The sequence below is a fragment of the Vulpes lagopus genome, chromosome 9 (assembly GCF_018345385.1).
Source record: "Vulpes lagopus strain Blue_001 chromosome 9, ASM1834538v1, whole genome shotgun sequence".
Lineage (NCBI taxonomy): Eukaryota > Metazoa > Chordata > Mammalia > Carnivora > Canidae > Vulpes > Vulpes lagopus.
Genome location: NC_054832.1, coordinates 25,554,272 through 25,568,148, shown reverse-complemented (window position 1 = coordinate 25,568,148; position 13,877 = coordinate 25,554,272). Strand labels below are relative to the sequence as shown.

Genomic DNA, 13,877 nt, shown 5'->3' with positions numbered 1-13,877 from the left:
CATGTCTCCTTGGAGATTAGAAGATATTTGGCTTGAAAATGTTATTTTGGTGTTACTGAAACATTAAAATTTATGTCCCATAAAATAAAAATGAATATATTATAAATGGACATTGTAAACAAAACATTTATCTCAATTAAAATGATCATAGGAAAATGGGAAACGGCTATAATTGAAATCTATGATTGGCAGAATCAACTTACGTTTGATCATACATATATATATACATATTTATATATACTAATATATACTGAATGACTAAACATGATCAAAATACAAGTATTTCTTAGTCCACCTACCTTAAGAACATCTCCTTGTGCTAAATGAAATGTTCTGGCTGAAATATTGATTCCTTTTCCTGCTTGAACCTGAATACTATAAATGCATTCATGGTTGTTTTCATAGTTGAGTGGATAATTTGGAGAAAGCAAAATTCCTTCATTATTTGTTGCAGACGCACCACATTCAGCTGCAGATAAAACAGAATATTGAAGTACAGTTTAATAGAAAGCATTATCATTTGCAAGTAATGTAATGTATGGAAGTGTTAATGCATTTTACTTTAACTAGAACCTAACAGGAAAATAATGTACAGAATGGCTGTGTGTTGTAGATGACTCATTCCCTCTCAAATGATACATGGGAAGAAGGAAAAACTGTCCATGGACAGGATATCTGTACATAAATGGAAATATACAATGGCTTCAGTCATTTCCTCTTGCCCCAAAGATGAAAGGATAGGATGGAAAAGGATGGCAGCCCAAGATTTTCAGGATGTATTTTTAGTTTGTAGGTTTCTGATTAAATTTATAATTTATATCGTTTAAAGTCTAAAAGAAAGGTAAAGTGATCCATTTTATTTTAGAATGATTTTTATTAGATCTTTTTAGTTTTATCTTTTCTTGAATTTGACCCCTCTTCCTCCCAATAGTCAGTTTTCCCCTGATCCAAGAACCTCAGGAACAAAAGAGAAATAAATACTACACTGCCTTTGAAAACTGATATAATGGGTAAAATCTGCTAACCAGCAATTGTAACAAACTGGGTACTTTTGGAAAATGTATCACATTTCCCAGTTTAAGCAACAAAGTAATCTAAGGGGTTCTCTTAATCAGTATATGGTTACTGTTGACCCTCTGGATTAATCTAGGAAAAATTTAATGATGGAATTTCTCAATTTTTTTTTCAAATTTAACTTTAATTTATACTTTAAAAAGCTTGTGGCAATAGTACAAAATCAAACAAGTTTTTATAAATTCCGAAACATATTCCTTATGTCTCAGAAATTCAACGAGTTCAGTTTTCTATCAGATCTAATAACTTGCTTCATATTATCATACCATAAGCCAAGGGAAGTTATATTTTTCAAAGTTTTAACTTATCAAGAAAATAAAGCAAATCACTATGTTCCAGAAATAAGATTTTTAAAATAATTATTCATGAGAATAATCATGAGAATAATCATAGGAGGTATATAACAAGGTAAAATATAATGAATTGCTTTTAACTTTTAAATGCAATGTTTAATGCTTAAACATTAACAAAACTAAGGCAAAAGAAGAAAGCCTAATGAGAAAATGAAAATGATCAAAATGAAGCAGTCAGGATAATAACAACATAGTGTGAAATAATAATAAAAACCAATGATGTGTTGCTAACAATCAACCAGTCACATAAACAACTGCCACACAATTAAGTTCCACTAAGTTCCTTTTAAAGTAGAAGAAAAAAAAAAACCTCAAAAACTCCCAATATTGATTTAAATTGTTTTCATTTTAATGTAACATAACCATGTGCAAACATAAAATAAGTCCCTGTGCTCTTAGCTGTACACAATTATAATACCAAAACATGTTTTAAAATGTAAGACTAAAACAGTAAAATCTAAAATAGCAACATGTATCTAATGTGACACAAGATTTCATTTTCCTGAAATTAAATTGCCCTTGGCAGTGTGGAGAAGGAGCCAGCTGCTAGCATACAGGCATTTGGAGTTTGCTATGCCTTTAAGTGCACGAGACTATGTAATGATTTAATTCTCTCTCATCTTATCCCTCTTTATACTGCTGAGAAACTTTCATCAGTGTGGTCCAGTATGATGCCACATGGCCTTCACTTAGTGCCAGAGAATAATTTATATTTTAAATCTGACTCACTTCCTTCTTACTAGTTTATTTAAATCTAGGTATACTCGCAAGGAATAAAGACAAATTATCAGACCACCTGGATGACGCAGAATACACGTGTATTTTTTATCAGTTAGGTTATTATTAGAGAATACACCCAGCTTCAACTGATATAGAATCATGGAGTTCTGAGAATACATTCTTTGATGCCAGCTTATGAAATACCAATGCCCTGATGAAGAGCTCAGGCTTTTCAGAGATTTAGTTTTCAGAATTAAGTTCTATATTCTACCTATATATGGCTTCGGCAAGCTATTAATTCTCTCTAAGCTTGAATAGTGCCATTATCACTGTGAAAATAATAATACCCACCTCAAAGAGTTGCTTCGTTTGTATGCATGAATTGATAATATATGCAGAATATACATGTTGAACATTTAGCTCAGTGCTGACATACAATAAAGCTCAAAAATTAAAGCTGTCATTATGAATATTTAGGTGTAAATACTAAGGATAGCATTCTGCTCCACATACAGAAAAAGAGTTTTAGGATACTTACATTGTCCCCAGTGTGACTATCCAGGTGCACAAAGACATTTATGTATGTAAAAAGCCAGAGGACTCTTCATAATTTGGGGAATCACTTATAATATTAAAATTATTTTAGTAATTTGTATGAACTGAACCAAACAAAAACTAGCCCTCCCAAGCAAAGCAATAAATTACTTCATTACCCTGGAAAATAACACTAATAATTTATTGCTAAGTTCTTAAAATTTGAATAGAAGGTAAGTGCTTTCTCCCATAAATATTGTTGGGTCTATATTGTATTATTTTATTTATTTATTTGTTTGTTTGTTTTTTATTGTATTATTTAATGGAGATTTGCTTTTATAGGAAAAATAACCTGCTTCTGTTGCATTTTAGTATTTCAGTTGGCTTAAATGGCTATAAATGATTTTCTAGTTGCTGAAATAAAATCAGGGTTTAAACCAGAATGGAAGTCTTAAGGAAGAACATTTGGATTAGGTTAGTACCTTTTGCATTTAATCATGACTAAGCATAAATTATGGGGCCTGGAGTAAAATGAAAGCACACTGCCCCTTGTTGAAAATGTACTGAGCATTTCAATAAAGCATTAACACAAGCCTAGGGCCCATCTTAGCATAGATCCCTGTCACACACATGAAGCCAATTCTGCATATTTTCCCTCACAACTCTGCAAAGTAAAACGTACTGTCTCTAATTTTATAGATGAAGACTCCAAAGTGAGCTTTCTTGCTAAATTCAAACAGTGTGTATCAGAGCTGGGATTTACATTGGGATTTACACCTGCCATTGCCCATGGTGTTAAAATAAAATTAAAAAAAAATACAATTTCTCTTTCAGATCAAAATGTTTCTTTAGTGTGACAGGGGGTAATATTAATAATTATGCCACACAACAGGTGCAGATTGAAGCTATGCTAGATAAACTTGTATGCAAGGTCATTTTTTTTTCTTTATTCTTTAGCAGTTGCACACACTATTCCATTAAAAACTAAGAATTATTTTCTATGGTCTGGGGTATGTCCTGGAGGTCAGAACATATTCACCCCACTTAAAAATTATAAGAAATAATTATTAATGTTCAGAATGTCTCATTTTAAGGGAAGATCTTGAAATGTAAAAAATGAGACTCAATTCAGAATGGTCCACTTACACATATAGGAAAATGAACAAATCTATTTTTTTTCAATAAGACTCTTAAAGGATAAACAGGATTAAGTTAAGGAGAAACACATTTCACCATGATAATAACTCCAGAAGCTAGGTGATTAATAAAAACATTATTTGAACATGTAATCTCATCTTTGATTTTATCTTTGAATTTCAAATATACCCCAAACTGGTTTATGAGACTCAATGTAGGAACAACATTTGCCCTGTACAAGGTCTCTTCCGGTACTTCAGCTACAGAGCTCTTGCTTGCCAACTGGAATTGAGTGGGATCTAATGTTGAAATTAACAACAAACTTTGCACAGTTTGACCATATGCCCAAGTCTAGAAATGAACATATTCCTATCTTGTTGTGTAATAAGCTGACACAATGATATTTTCCAAATGCAAATTTGATCTTGTACTTTGTGCCTCAAATATACTCACCATCAGCAAGTCAAAGTCCATAGAATGTGATACAGGCCATTTATGCTGTGAATCCAGTTTACCTTTCTAGCTATTCCCTACCATTCTTTCCAGTTCAGCTATCCTGAGGTACTGGCCCCTTGCCAGGGTCTCATACTCAGCCTTTATAGGTGCTGTTATTTTCTCCACATGTAAGCAGCACCTCTACTTCCAGTGGATGCGATTTCAGGGCCCAAAGAAGCAATTGACTTGCTATGGAATTATACTGTTATGGATCTTCCCAGCATCAGGTGGCTGTGATGGTTTATGAAATAAATGAAATAATATCACATTGAAGTATCAGGAATAATTCTCACAAATAACAGTCATGGCTATTATGTTCATGAATGTCCAGAAAAAAGTACGGTAACTACATTTCCATTGTATATGGCATCAGTATCACAGCAAGTTTTCACAAAGCATACTAAAAATGAGAAGATATATAAGTATTGACAAACTGTGATTGAACGTTCTTAAGATATGTTAAAATCACCTGAGGGGGGAAAAATAGCAGCAGAACAGCTAGCTCTAAGAGAGAAGAAAAATGGTTAGTTGATTCTGGCAAGATAAGGTTATATAAAGAAACATCCTCTACAAGGGAAAGAGTAGTTTGAGTAAAGGAAGTCCTAGAAATCCAAGTGAGTTGAAAAGCTGTCATCATCGCCCAGCCATAGTGACATTTATGAAGAGTATGCAGCTGTCACTGACCAAATACAAATTTGTGACTCACTACATCAGGGCAATGCCAGGGTTTTCAGGCAGGTGCTGTAACAAATTGCATATATCATATAACATACACAGGAGAAACATTTATCTTAATAAAAATCAAGCTACAGAATCACTTTAATATAAACTATTAATGTTTTTGCTAAACTGGGTAACTTGGTAGAGAATGTATACTAAGATATTTATTTATTTATTCATGAGAGCTATAGACTGGGAGAGAGAGGCAGAGAAATAGGCAGAAGACTCCTCACAGGGAGCCTGATGTGGGACTTGATCCCGGATTCTGGGATCACGACCTGAGCAGAAGACAGGTGCCCAACCACTGAGCCACCCAGGTGTCCCTGTGTACTAAGATATTTAAAGTGACTAGAGACAGGTAATAGTATGCTCCGATTTGGAAAAACTCAAATTGATTTAATTAACAGATATTTATCAAATCCTTAGTATGTACCAGGCATGTGAGGTACAGTTTTGAAACCCTCATAGAACTTACTTTATGACAGAAAAGACAGATGGCTACTGCATAATCATTAAAATAAGCATATTATATGTGGCAAGACATAATTGGGAGCCCTGACTTGTTCCGAATAAAGTCAAGATTTCTCTAAAGGATCGAAATAAGTCAATTAAAGGCAACAGGAGAAGATAGGTTGAGGGAAAGAATATTTCAAACAGAAGAAATATTTCTGAAAATATTATGGGGGTGAGGGATTTTGACAGATTCTGGGAATTGAAAGATCTGATATGGGAGAGGTTTTATTTGTACAAGTTTGAGCTAGAGGGAGGTCCCTCAGGATAAGAGTTTCTTTTGTTGTTTATCTGTTATGATAGGGAAAAAATGTTTTTCTTAGACGCGTAGGAAAGGGGATGTCACTAGACATGAACTGCTTGTTCTTGTGTTGGGGGGAATACTTTTGTTTTTTAAGGCTTAGAAAGTTGCAGAAGATGAAGAATACAGGAGTAGATTGAATGAGACTTGTTCATAAAATATTTGAGATTTTGGGTCAGAAAACTATTGCTTCATGGTTCAAGGGTTGCATTTTTTTTTTCTAAAAGTATGGTAAATACACTTTTTCCTACCATAACACAAGCCCAGCATCTTGCTTCCTTCATGCTTTGGTCGAGAATAAATTTTATCTTTTTGGTAACTGTCATTAACTTCTAAAGCCTAAGTTTGTTAATAATAAAAATCAATGTTAAAAAAATCAATTTTCCTGCAAAATAATCAATGTTAAAATGTTAAGAGGTAATACTTCCTCTCTCTAATTTGAACTGGGAGATCATCTTTAAATTATAGAATTAATTATATAAAATATTACATAATTTAACAGAGTACTAGGAAAATATTTTTGGAAAGTAGGCCTTTAATCATTCTTATCAAATATTTTCTGTGCAATCTCCAATCCGAATGTTATCTGTTATAACACCTTTATTTTGTGAAAAACAAATCCTGGTTATATAAATATTCTTATTTTAACATACAGATTAAGAAATCTATGCAAGTTACCCATATGAAACTCTTTGCTGAGCTGAAAATAATATGTTGATAAATGTAACCTTCCTTGGATTGGAGTAGGAGAGATATGTGTACTGGAATCTGGTGATAAGAGTCACTGCTACAGTGAGGAATTCACTAGAGCAGGGATATCCATTGCATTTCAATTTTTTTCTTACTTACTGAAAAACAAGCCAGCCTATGCATCATTAATCTCCATTACTAGGGTAAGAAAATCTGGTAGCATCTATTGTGTGCATACAGCCACATATTTTCAGATAAACTGGTAAAATGCTTTTCAGTAATTTGGCTGGGAAATTTGAAAAATGTCTATGATCAGTGAGGTTTGCAGTTATTTTTAAGAATTTGCATTGCAATTGAATCTCTTTTATGCTATTTTGATAGCACCACAGGTTATGTTAAAATTGTTTTGTGAAAGCAGTTAAAAACTTGATTTGGATTATTAAAAAATCTGAAAAATTTCAAAACTAAACATATGGTATGCTAACTTAATAGGGTATAGCATTAAGTAGAAATATTATTTTCCATATGCTTAATTATTACCAGAGGAAAAATAATGGTAATGATTATCTTCATATAAAAAGGTACAGGGCAGAAGCATTCAAACTGTCAAATCCAAATCAGCTATTTATTTTATGTCATGTATATAAATTTACTTTTTTTTTAGTTTTCAATCAGTTATTGAGCCTATATGTCCCCAAATCTAATTTCTACTATATTTCATTAAATTAAGACACCACTTATTTTAAGAGGCAGCATTATTTTGTGTCTCTAAGAAAGCAAAACGTTGCCAAGGAGCTATGATAGCCATTGACTGTGACATACATACCAATTTTAGAGATGTAAATTTTTTGAAAGGGACATCTAAGAAACTGTGAAATGTGATGAGATGTGTTAATAAGCTTGAATACATTCCCAAACACTTCTCCTAATATGCCTTTATGACTTGGCAGTATAAATAACACATTAGTTCTACAGTTTTTTCTTTTTTTTTTTTTTGTCAATTTTTTTTCTCAAATAAGCACTTAAATAAAGCTTAGATTCTCATAAAGTGGTGGAAATTAGAGGGTAGAGAGTATATTAATCTTCTTATGCCATCACTGAAAATATGAGAATCCATTAGTATTACTTGTATAAAGTCTGGGTTTCCTTACCTTTGTTATTCTTGACAACAGTAACACTCTATTGGATTTCTTTTTTTCTTTTTTCTAGTCTCTCCAAATACAATGTATTTATGTGTCCAAGAACAAACTACTGCTTGTTAAAATTATCTATGAATCAAGAGTTTCTAAGCAGATTTTCACTAGAAGAATTTAATTTGGAATTTGTCATTTTTCTTCTTAAAATTTCATTTTAATGCATTTCCTATATTCATTTTTCCATGAAAAATCATGGCAATCATTATTGCCATGCAGAATTATTATTTTATGAATTGTAGTCTTAATTAAGGAGCATAAGTTCAAAAGTTTTTAAATTTATTTATTTATTTATTTATTTTTTAAAGATTTTATTTATTTGAGAGAAAGAGAGTATGCCTGCATGAACAGGGGAGAGGGGCAGAGGAAGAAGGATAAGCAGACTCCCTGTGGGAGTCTGACAGAGTGGGACTCCATTCCAGGACCCTGAGATCCTGACCTGAGCAGAAGGCAGATGCTTAACCAATGCAGCTACATAAGCATCCCAAAACTCTTTTTTAAAAAAATTAAATAACAATTTTCTGCCAGAAGCTATGGAGGATTTCCTATAATCTGACATTGCCCATCCTTTACTTCTATAAGCAGCAGTTCAAGTACAGTCTACTGTACTCAGTTTATTTACTCATTAAAGATAACTGTAACAGTGATACCTATGATATACTACATTAGGCCTTGGGAATAAGGTTCTTCTCATGTGATATGTGGTCAGAAGAGAGACAGACACAAAAACTGGCACAGCACTGATGTATAATCTGTAGCATAACACAAGTTTGCCATGTCCTGGAATGGCAAAAATGAGGAAATAATACCATTGTAAAGTAATGGTAAGATAATACGTCAGGGAAGACTTTGTGGAATATGTTATCCTTGATCTGAGGAAAAAAAAAAAATTCCAAAAGTAATAACAATGGTGAAAAAAGACTCCAGAAAGAATTACTTGAATTAAAGCACAAATGAGTCAAACAGATCGATATACTTAGGAGAATGAGTAGTTGATGTGCCTTTCTAAGAAACTCAGACTTCGTCATGTAGGCAGTAGGGATCCACTGAAGAGTTTTAAGAAAAGAAAAAGATGATCAGATTTGATAAACCCATTAGGGCAGCTCTATGAGGAATGATACAAGAGAAAATAATAGCCTTGGGTTCCTAGAGGCAGAAACACCTACAGAAATTAACTGTAGTACGTCAAACAGAAGATGGGCTTGAATTAAAGTGATGGAGGAAGAAATTGAAAGTAAAGGTTATAGAACGTGGAGACCAGATGAGAATGGGGAATGAAAGAGAGTGAAAGATAAAGAAGATAGGAGGAAGGATGGCTTTGGGTCTATTGATGAACTTATTTTTACATGATGAATTTTCTATGCCTGTGGGATATCATGTGAAGAAGTCCACTAAGCAGCTAGACATGCTTGTAGTCATGGGATTGCTAATGTAAGCCACAAACAAAAGGATGCGTCCAGAGATCATGAATGGAGAGGAAAAGGAAACTAACACCAGAACCCACGGCAAAAGGACATTCAGAGAAATCAGAGGCAAAAGGACACTCAAAGAAGATGCTTTCATGAAGGAATAGGGAAGTTATGGATTCAAGGAAATTGTCAGCATAAACACAATAGTGTTTATAGAAAATAGAACAAAATATAATTCATCTAATAGAGTTTAACTACTCATATATTATATGCAAAGCTTTATATATGAAGGGGATACAAGCAACGACAATGGTTAATAGCATTGTCAATGCTATTGACAATGGTTAATGCTTCCTATACTAAGTGCCTTCTTTACAGTTTTCAGTGAAGTAAGCCCATGTTTCTAACGAGAAATTTGAAGATAGGAGTGACTGAATAAAACTACCCAAGATCACAAAATTTGTGAAGATTCAAACTCAAATGTTTCTCTCCAGACCCTAAACTCTCAACTACTAGTTGATATTTCCACTGAAAGAAGAATAAGATACAAACTACAAATCAAGGCAGGAACTGCATAAAGCTATGCTATAAAGCATAAAGAACTGATGGTATTTACAACTTTAAAGAAGAGAAAAAACCCTTCTTGTGGAAAAGCCAGACAATGCTTCATCAAGAAGGTAGCATTTTGGTTGCACTTTCCAGGGTGGATGGAATTCTGATGGACTGAGAAGGGGAAGGGAAGATTTAGGGGAGAAAGATAATTTCACTGAAGAATATTATTAATTTTCCTGAAGGTGAGGGAGGAAGAAAGGAAAGGCAGGAGTAAGTTTTAATTTTACTTAGCCCAACAGGTATGTATGTATAAAAATAAATCTTCACCTTCATAACAGCCTTGGGAATTTGCTCTCTGCAATGTGTTGATTAAATACTTAATATTAAATTTAATCTTTAACCATAGGTATCAGAGATATTCAAAACACATTTCCCATCCAGAGGTTAAAATGCAGTATCTTTCATCTAAATAGTCTCAGATTAAGTGTAAGCTTAATAAAGTTATCTACTGAAACTGAAAGAAGAGGAGTTGGAAAGGGGAGCAGATAACGTCTTTGTACATTTTCCTGTATTGTGAGCACTGTCCAATATTTTTTAATGGAAGGTTAAGAAAACAAATAAGGCACACATGGTCTCTTAAATATGAAGGTGATTCCATAATACTGAAAGCTCCCTCATACCTATTTAAATAAATCAAATATTATAGTAAGCAAACTTTGTAAAGTATACAAAATAGCACATTTAAAGAAGGAGTGTATAATATAATGAATGTTTTAGGAGTATGGTGGCTAAATTGAGGTATGGTTAAAAAAACACACGTCCTTTAATGGGAAATGAAATGTACATTAAACAAATGTAGTCATTTAAGCAGGATTATTGATTCACATTTCATTGTATACATAAAATAAAAATTTATTTTAGTATTTGACAAGTCCAGAAATCCTTAAGAGTGGTTTCCAAGGCTCATCTCCACAAATATAATCATAATTAAGCTTGGCATTTTTGTAAAGAATTTCTGGCATGATCTGTTCATCTTGCCCTAAATGCTAAGTTAAGGCCTTTGTGAGCAGAGGCACGGTTGTGTTCCTCACACTTAAACACTGTAAAAGAGCCTCAGCAAAAATTAAAGGATGTTTTGATCTCTTAGACTCCCTGTCCTCTTCATAACATATATTATCTCAAATCTCTGATCTTTCCCTGATTCCTATCATCAAGTGTGAAATGGTAGTGGTCAGGGTGAGGCTTTCTTACTTAGCTCTTTGAAATCCAAGTTGTTGCTCATTTCTCCAATTCTTCCCTTCTTGCTGGTAGCAATGAACAACTTTAGAATATGATCTGATTAACCGATAAATAGCTGGCCTAAGATTATTTTGACTAGTGATTTTCCAGTTCCACTGAAGTCATAAAACATTACCTCCCAAGTCTCTCAAAAGCCCACAAAAACTAATGAGGGAAGTCCTGGGACTGACTGCCACCTCATCAGTGGAGGAGCATCATCTGATTCTCAGCTCATAGCTTATTCTGGAGGTGGATGAATGTAGAAGTCAGAGGCTACTGAGCCTGCCATGGTGGACTTTTCTTAACCAGTGTGTGAAGTGTTAGGATGTCAAATTCAGTAAGAAGCCTCGTGCTTTCTTCTTCAAATTGCATTAAAATGAACCCTGATAAACACTCAATAATTATATTCACATACTGTAATTCAAGCTATATCCCTTTCCTGGAATATGTGGCATTTTTAGATGAGTTTTTAAGATATCAAATTATTTATTCTGTATTGAAATGTTTTTGCAAATTGAATATATCAAAAGAAGCAAAAATTAATATGCTAAAAATTTGGTAATTTCTAAATAACTTTCCAAAATAAGAAATTTTTGCTCAACTTCTAAGGTTTTGTGGAGATAGAATGACTGACAAATGCCACTCCTAATCCAGATAATTCTTGATTTTACATCTGTAAATCAAGAGCTAGAGTCTTAATTTTAGTCTATACATATGCCAGCAGGTATACCTTCTGGATGTTTAATACTTTTCTAAGCATAGGAAACATGGGGAGTATTTACCTTCTATGGAATGTACCAAATTAATCCAAGGAAATGAATCATCCTGAGTTTTACCACTTTAATTTACGAGTCAGTTACCGTCTTCTTTGTATTATTAGTAAAAAGAGACAAAAGTGTCTTCAGAAAAGAGTAGTCTAATTTTGGATGGGCACATAGGATCACACACCTCCCCCCACCTCACACACATACACATCCAGAAATTTAAAAATAATTTAAAGAATCAAAAGCAAGATCGCTGTGTATTGACATTACTACCTTATGTTTTGTTTCAAGGCATGATCGTTAACAGACTATTGGTTTTGGAAATGGCTTTTCCATTTAAAGTAGATATGAATCATTGGTACTAGCGTGGTATTTGTTGCTGACAACAACACATGTTGAGTCATTTCATACTCCCATTACAGATTATAGACAATGAAATAAAATTCAAATGTGTCTTTTTGTGTCTATTGGACAATAAGATTGCATACAGAATAGATAATTTGTCGACATAAAACATAAGAAATTCAAATTTCCCTCAAGTGACAGAAATCTAACCATCTGAAATATAGCACCTTGAATTCAAATGCTACATTTTAAACATCTGATAGAAGGATAGAAATTCTAGTACATAACAGCCACTCTGGGAGTTGAGAGGAGTGAGATAAACAGATAGATTAAATGATAAATTGCTATGCAATGTGCTAAGTGCTATAAAAACAAACATAAACAAGTTTGGTGGGAGTACTGTGAATGGAATAACCAATTTTGCCTGTAAAAGTTGAGCAAAGCCCATAGAGAAAATGAAACTTAATCAGGTCTTGAAGGCATGAAGCACAATCTGCTGAAACACTGTACAATACTTTTGCTTTTCCTAAGAAATATCTCATCTCTTTATATTCCTCATGTTCTCAAGAGGCAGTATCAATCAGCTATAACAGATATAGAAACACATTAATTTTTATTTATGTAAACTAATGCTTGCATGAATGCGAATAAGAAACTATTCCACTTCCCTGGTCTTTACTACACCATTTTCTTAGGCAGTGGGTGGGTTGGAGATTCCTTAGAGATCTTTTATCCTATCTAGAAACTGTACATTCTCGGTCTTGTATCCTAATGGGAGGTAACTAATAAATCATAAAATTTTAGGGCATAGGTTACAGTCTAGAGCAACATGCCAGGAGATTATAAATCCTAGGGCCAGAGAATGGGGGCTCATACCTCTGTCTCCTCCGTAGCAAGACTATGAAAAAAGAGTAGGGAATCAGTAGTTCTTTGGAAAAAATTATGAAAGAGGGGGCAAATATATTATGGTCCTGTGGTGTATAATTTTAGACAGCACCAATTATAAACAGATTACAAATTTTAATCTGTAAAGTTACGTCCGTGTCTTCTAAAACTGACTGCATGAAAAATGTCTCCATACACAGGGCTTGAGTGTTTTTCTAGCATATTGTCACCTGAAAATGTCTTTTTCTTTTTCTTCTATCAATGTTTGCTATGCTTTGTTTTTCTTTCCTTGCTTCTGTTTTATTTGCTACTGTTACTATTTCTTTTTGTTAGTTTGTTTGCTTATTACATTCTTTTATGGAAAAAAGTACTCTATAAAGCAAAAATTAAGAGAAGAAAATTTTGTAGTAAGTCATCTGTGTGGAGTTTCATTTTATGTAAATTTGAGTTACACAAATTTGAAATATCTTAATAATTCAGATCATAATAAATACTAACTTTATATAACTAACTTTGATTTATGTAAATTATTCAATTAAAAATAAAAAGAATCTCATAGATTCAAAGCTGTAGACCAAATAGGTTATAAACCATGTTTATTCTGATGTCCCATGGCCTTCCCCTTTGCTTTAACTGGAAACATCTGCTTTTCTTTGGGACACTGTGCTTTGCCTGAGAAATACTATGGCATGATTACAGTGCATTTCTTCATTCATCTTGCAAATATTTATTGAGTGTCTAGTATCTACTGTCTAGTATCTATCTTCAAGAGTGTTTACTAGACACTCTTATTTTTACTAGAGGTTCAGTCACACACTCACACACACACAAAAGAGAGACATAGGGAAAGAGATGGAAATCCTTATTTTCATGAAGCATCTATTTCTATAATAGGAGACAGACAACAAACAAGTAAA

At 33.2% G+C, this 13,877-nt stretch overlaps 1 protein-coding gene across 3 annotated transcripts in view; it reads right to left on the bottom strand.

Moving 5' to 3' along the window:
* Window positions 1-13,877, bottom strand: part of CSMD3 (CUB and Sushi multiple domains 3) — a 1,188,176-nt gene that overhangs the window by 333,660 nt on the left and 840,639 nt on the right. For all 3 annotated transcript variants that reach the window (XM_041769740.1, XM_041769741.1, XM_041769742.1), the window contains one exon: window positions 300-469. In XM_041769740.1, the coding sequence (XP_041625674.1) occupies window positions 300-469 (170 nt within the window). The remainder of the gene's footprint in view (window positions 1-299; window positions 470-13,877) is intronic.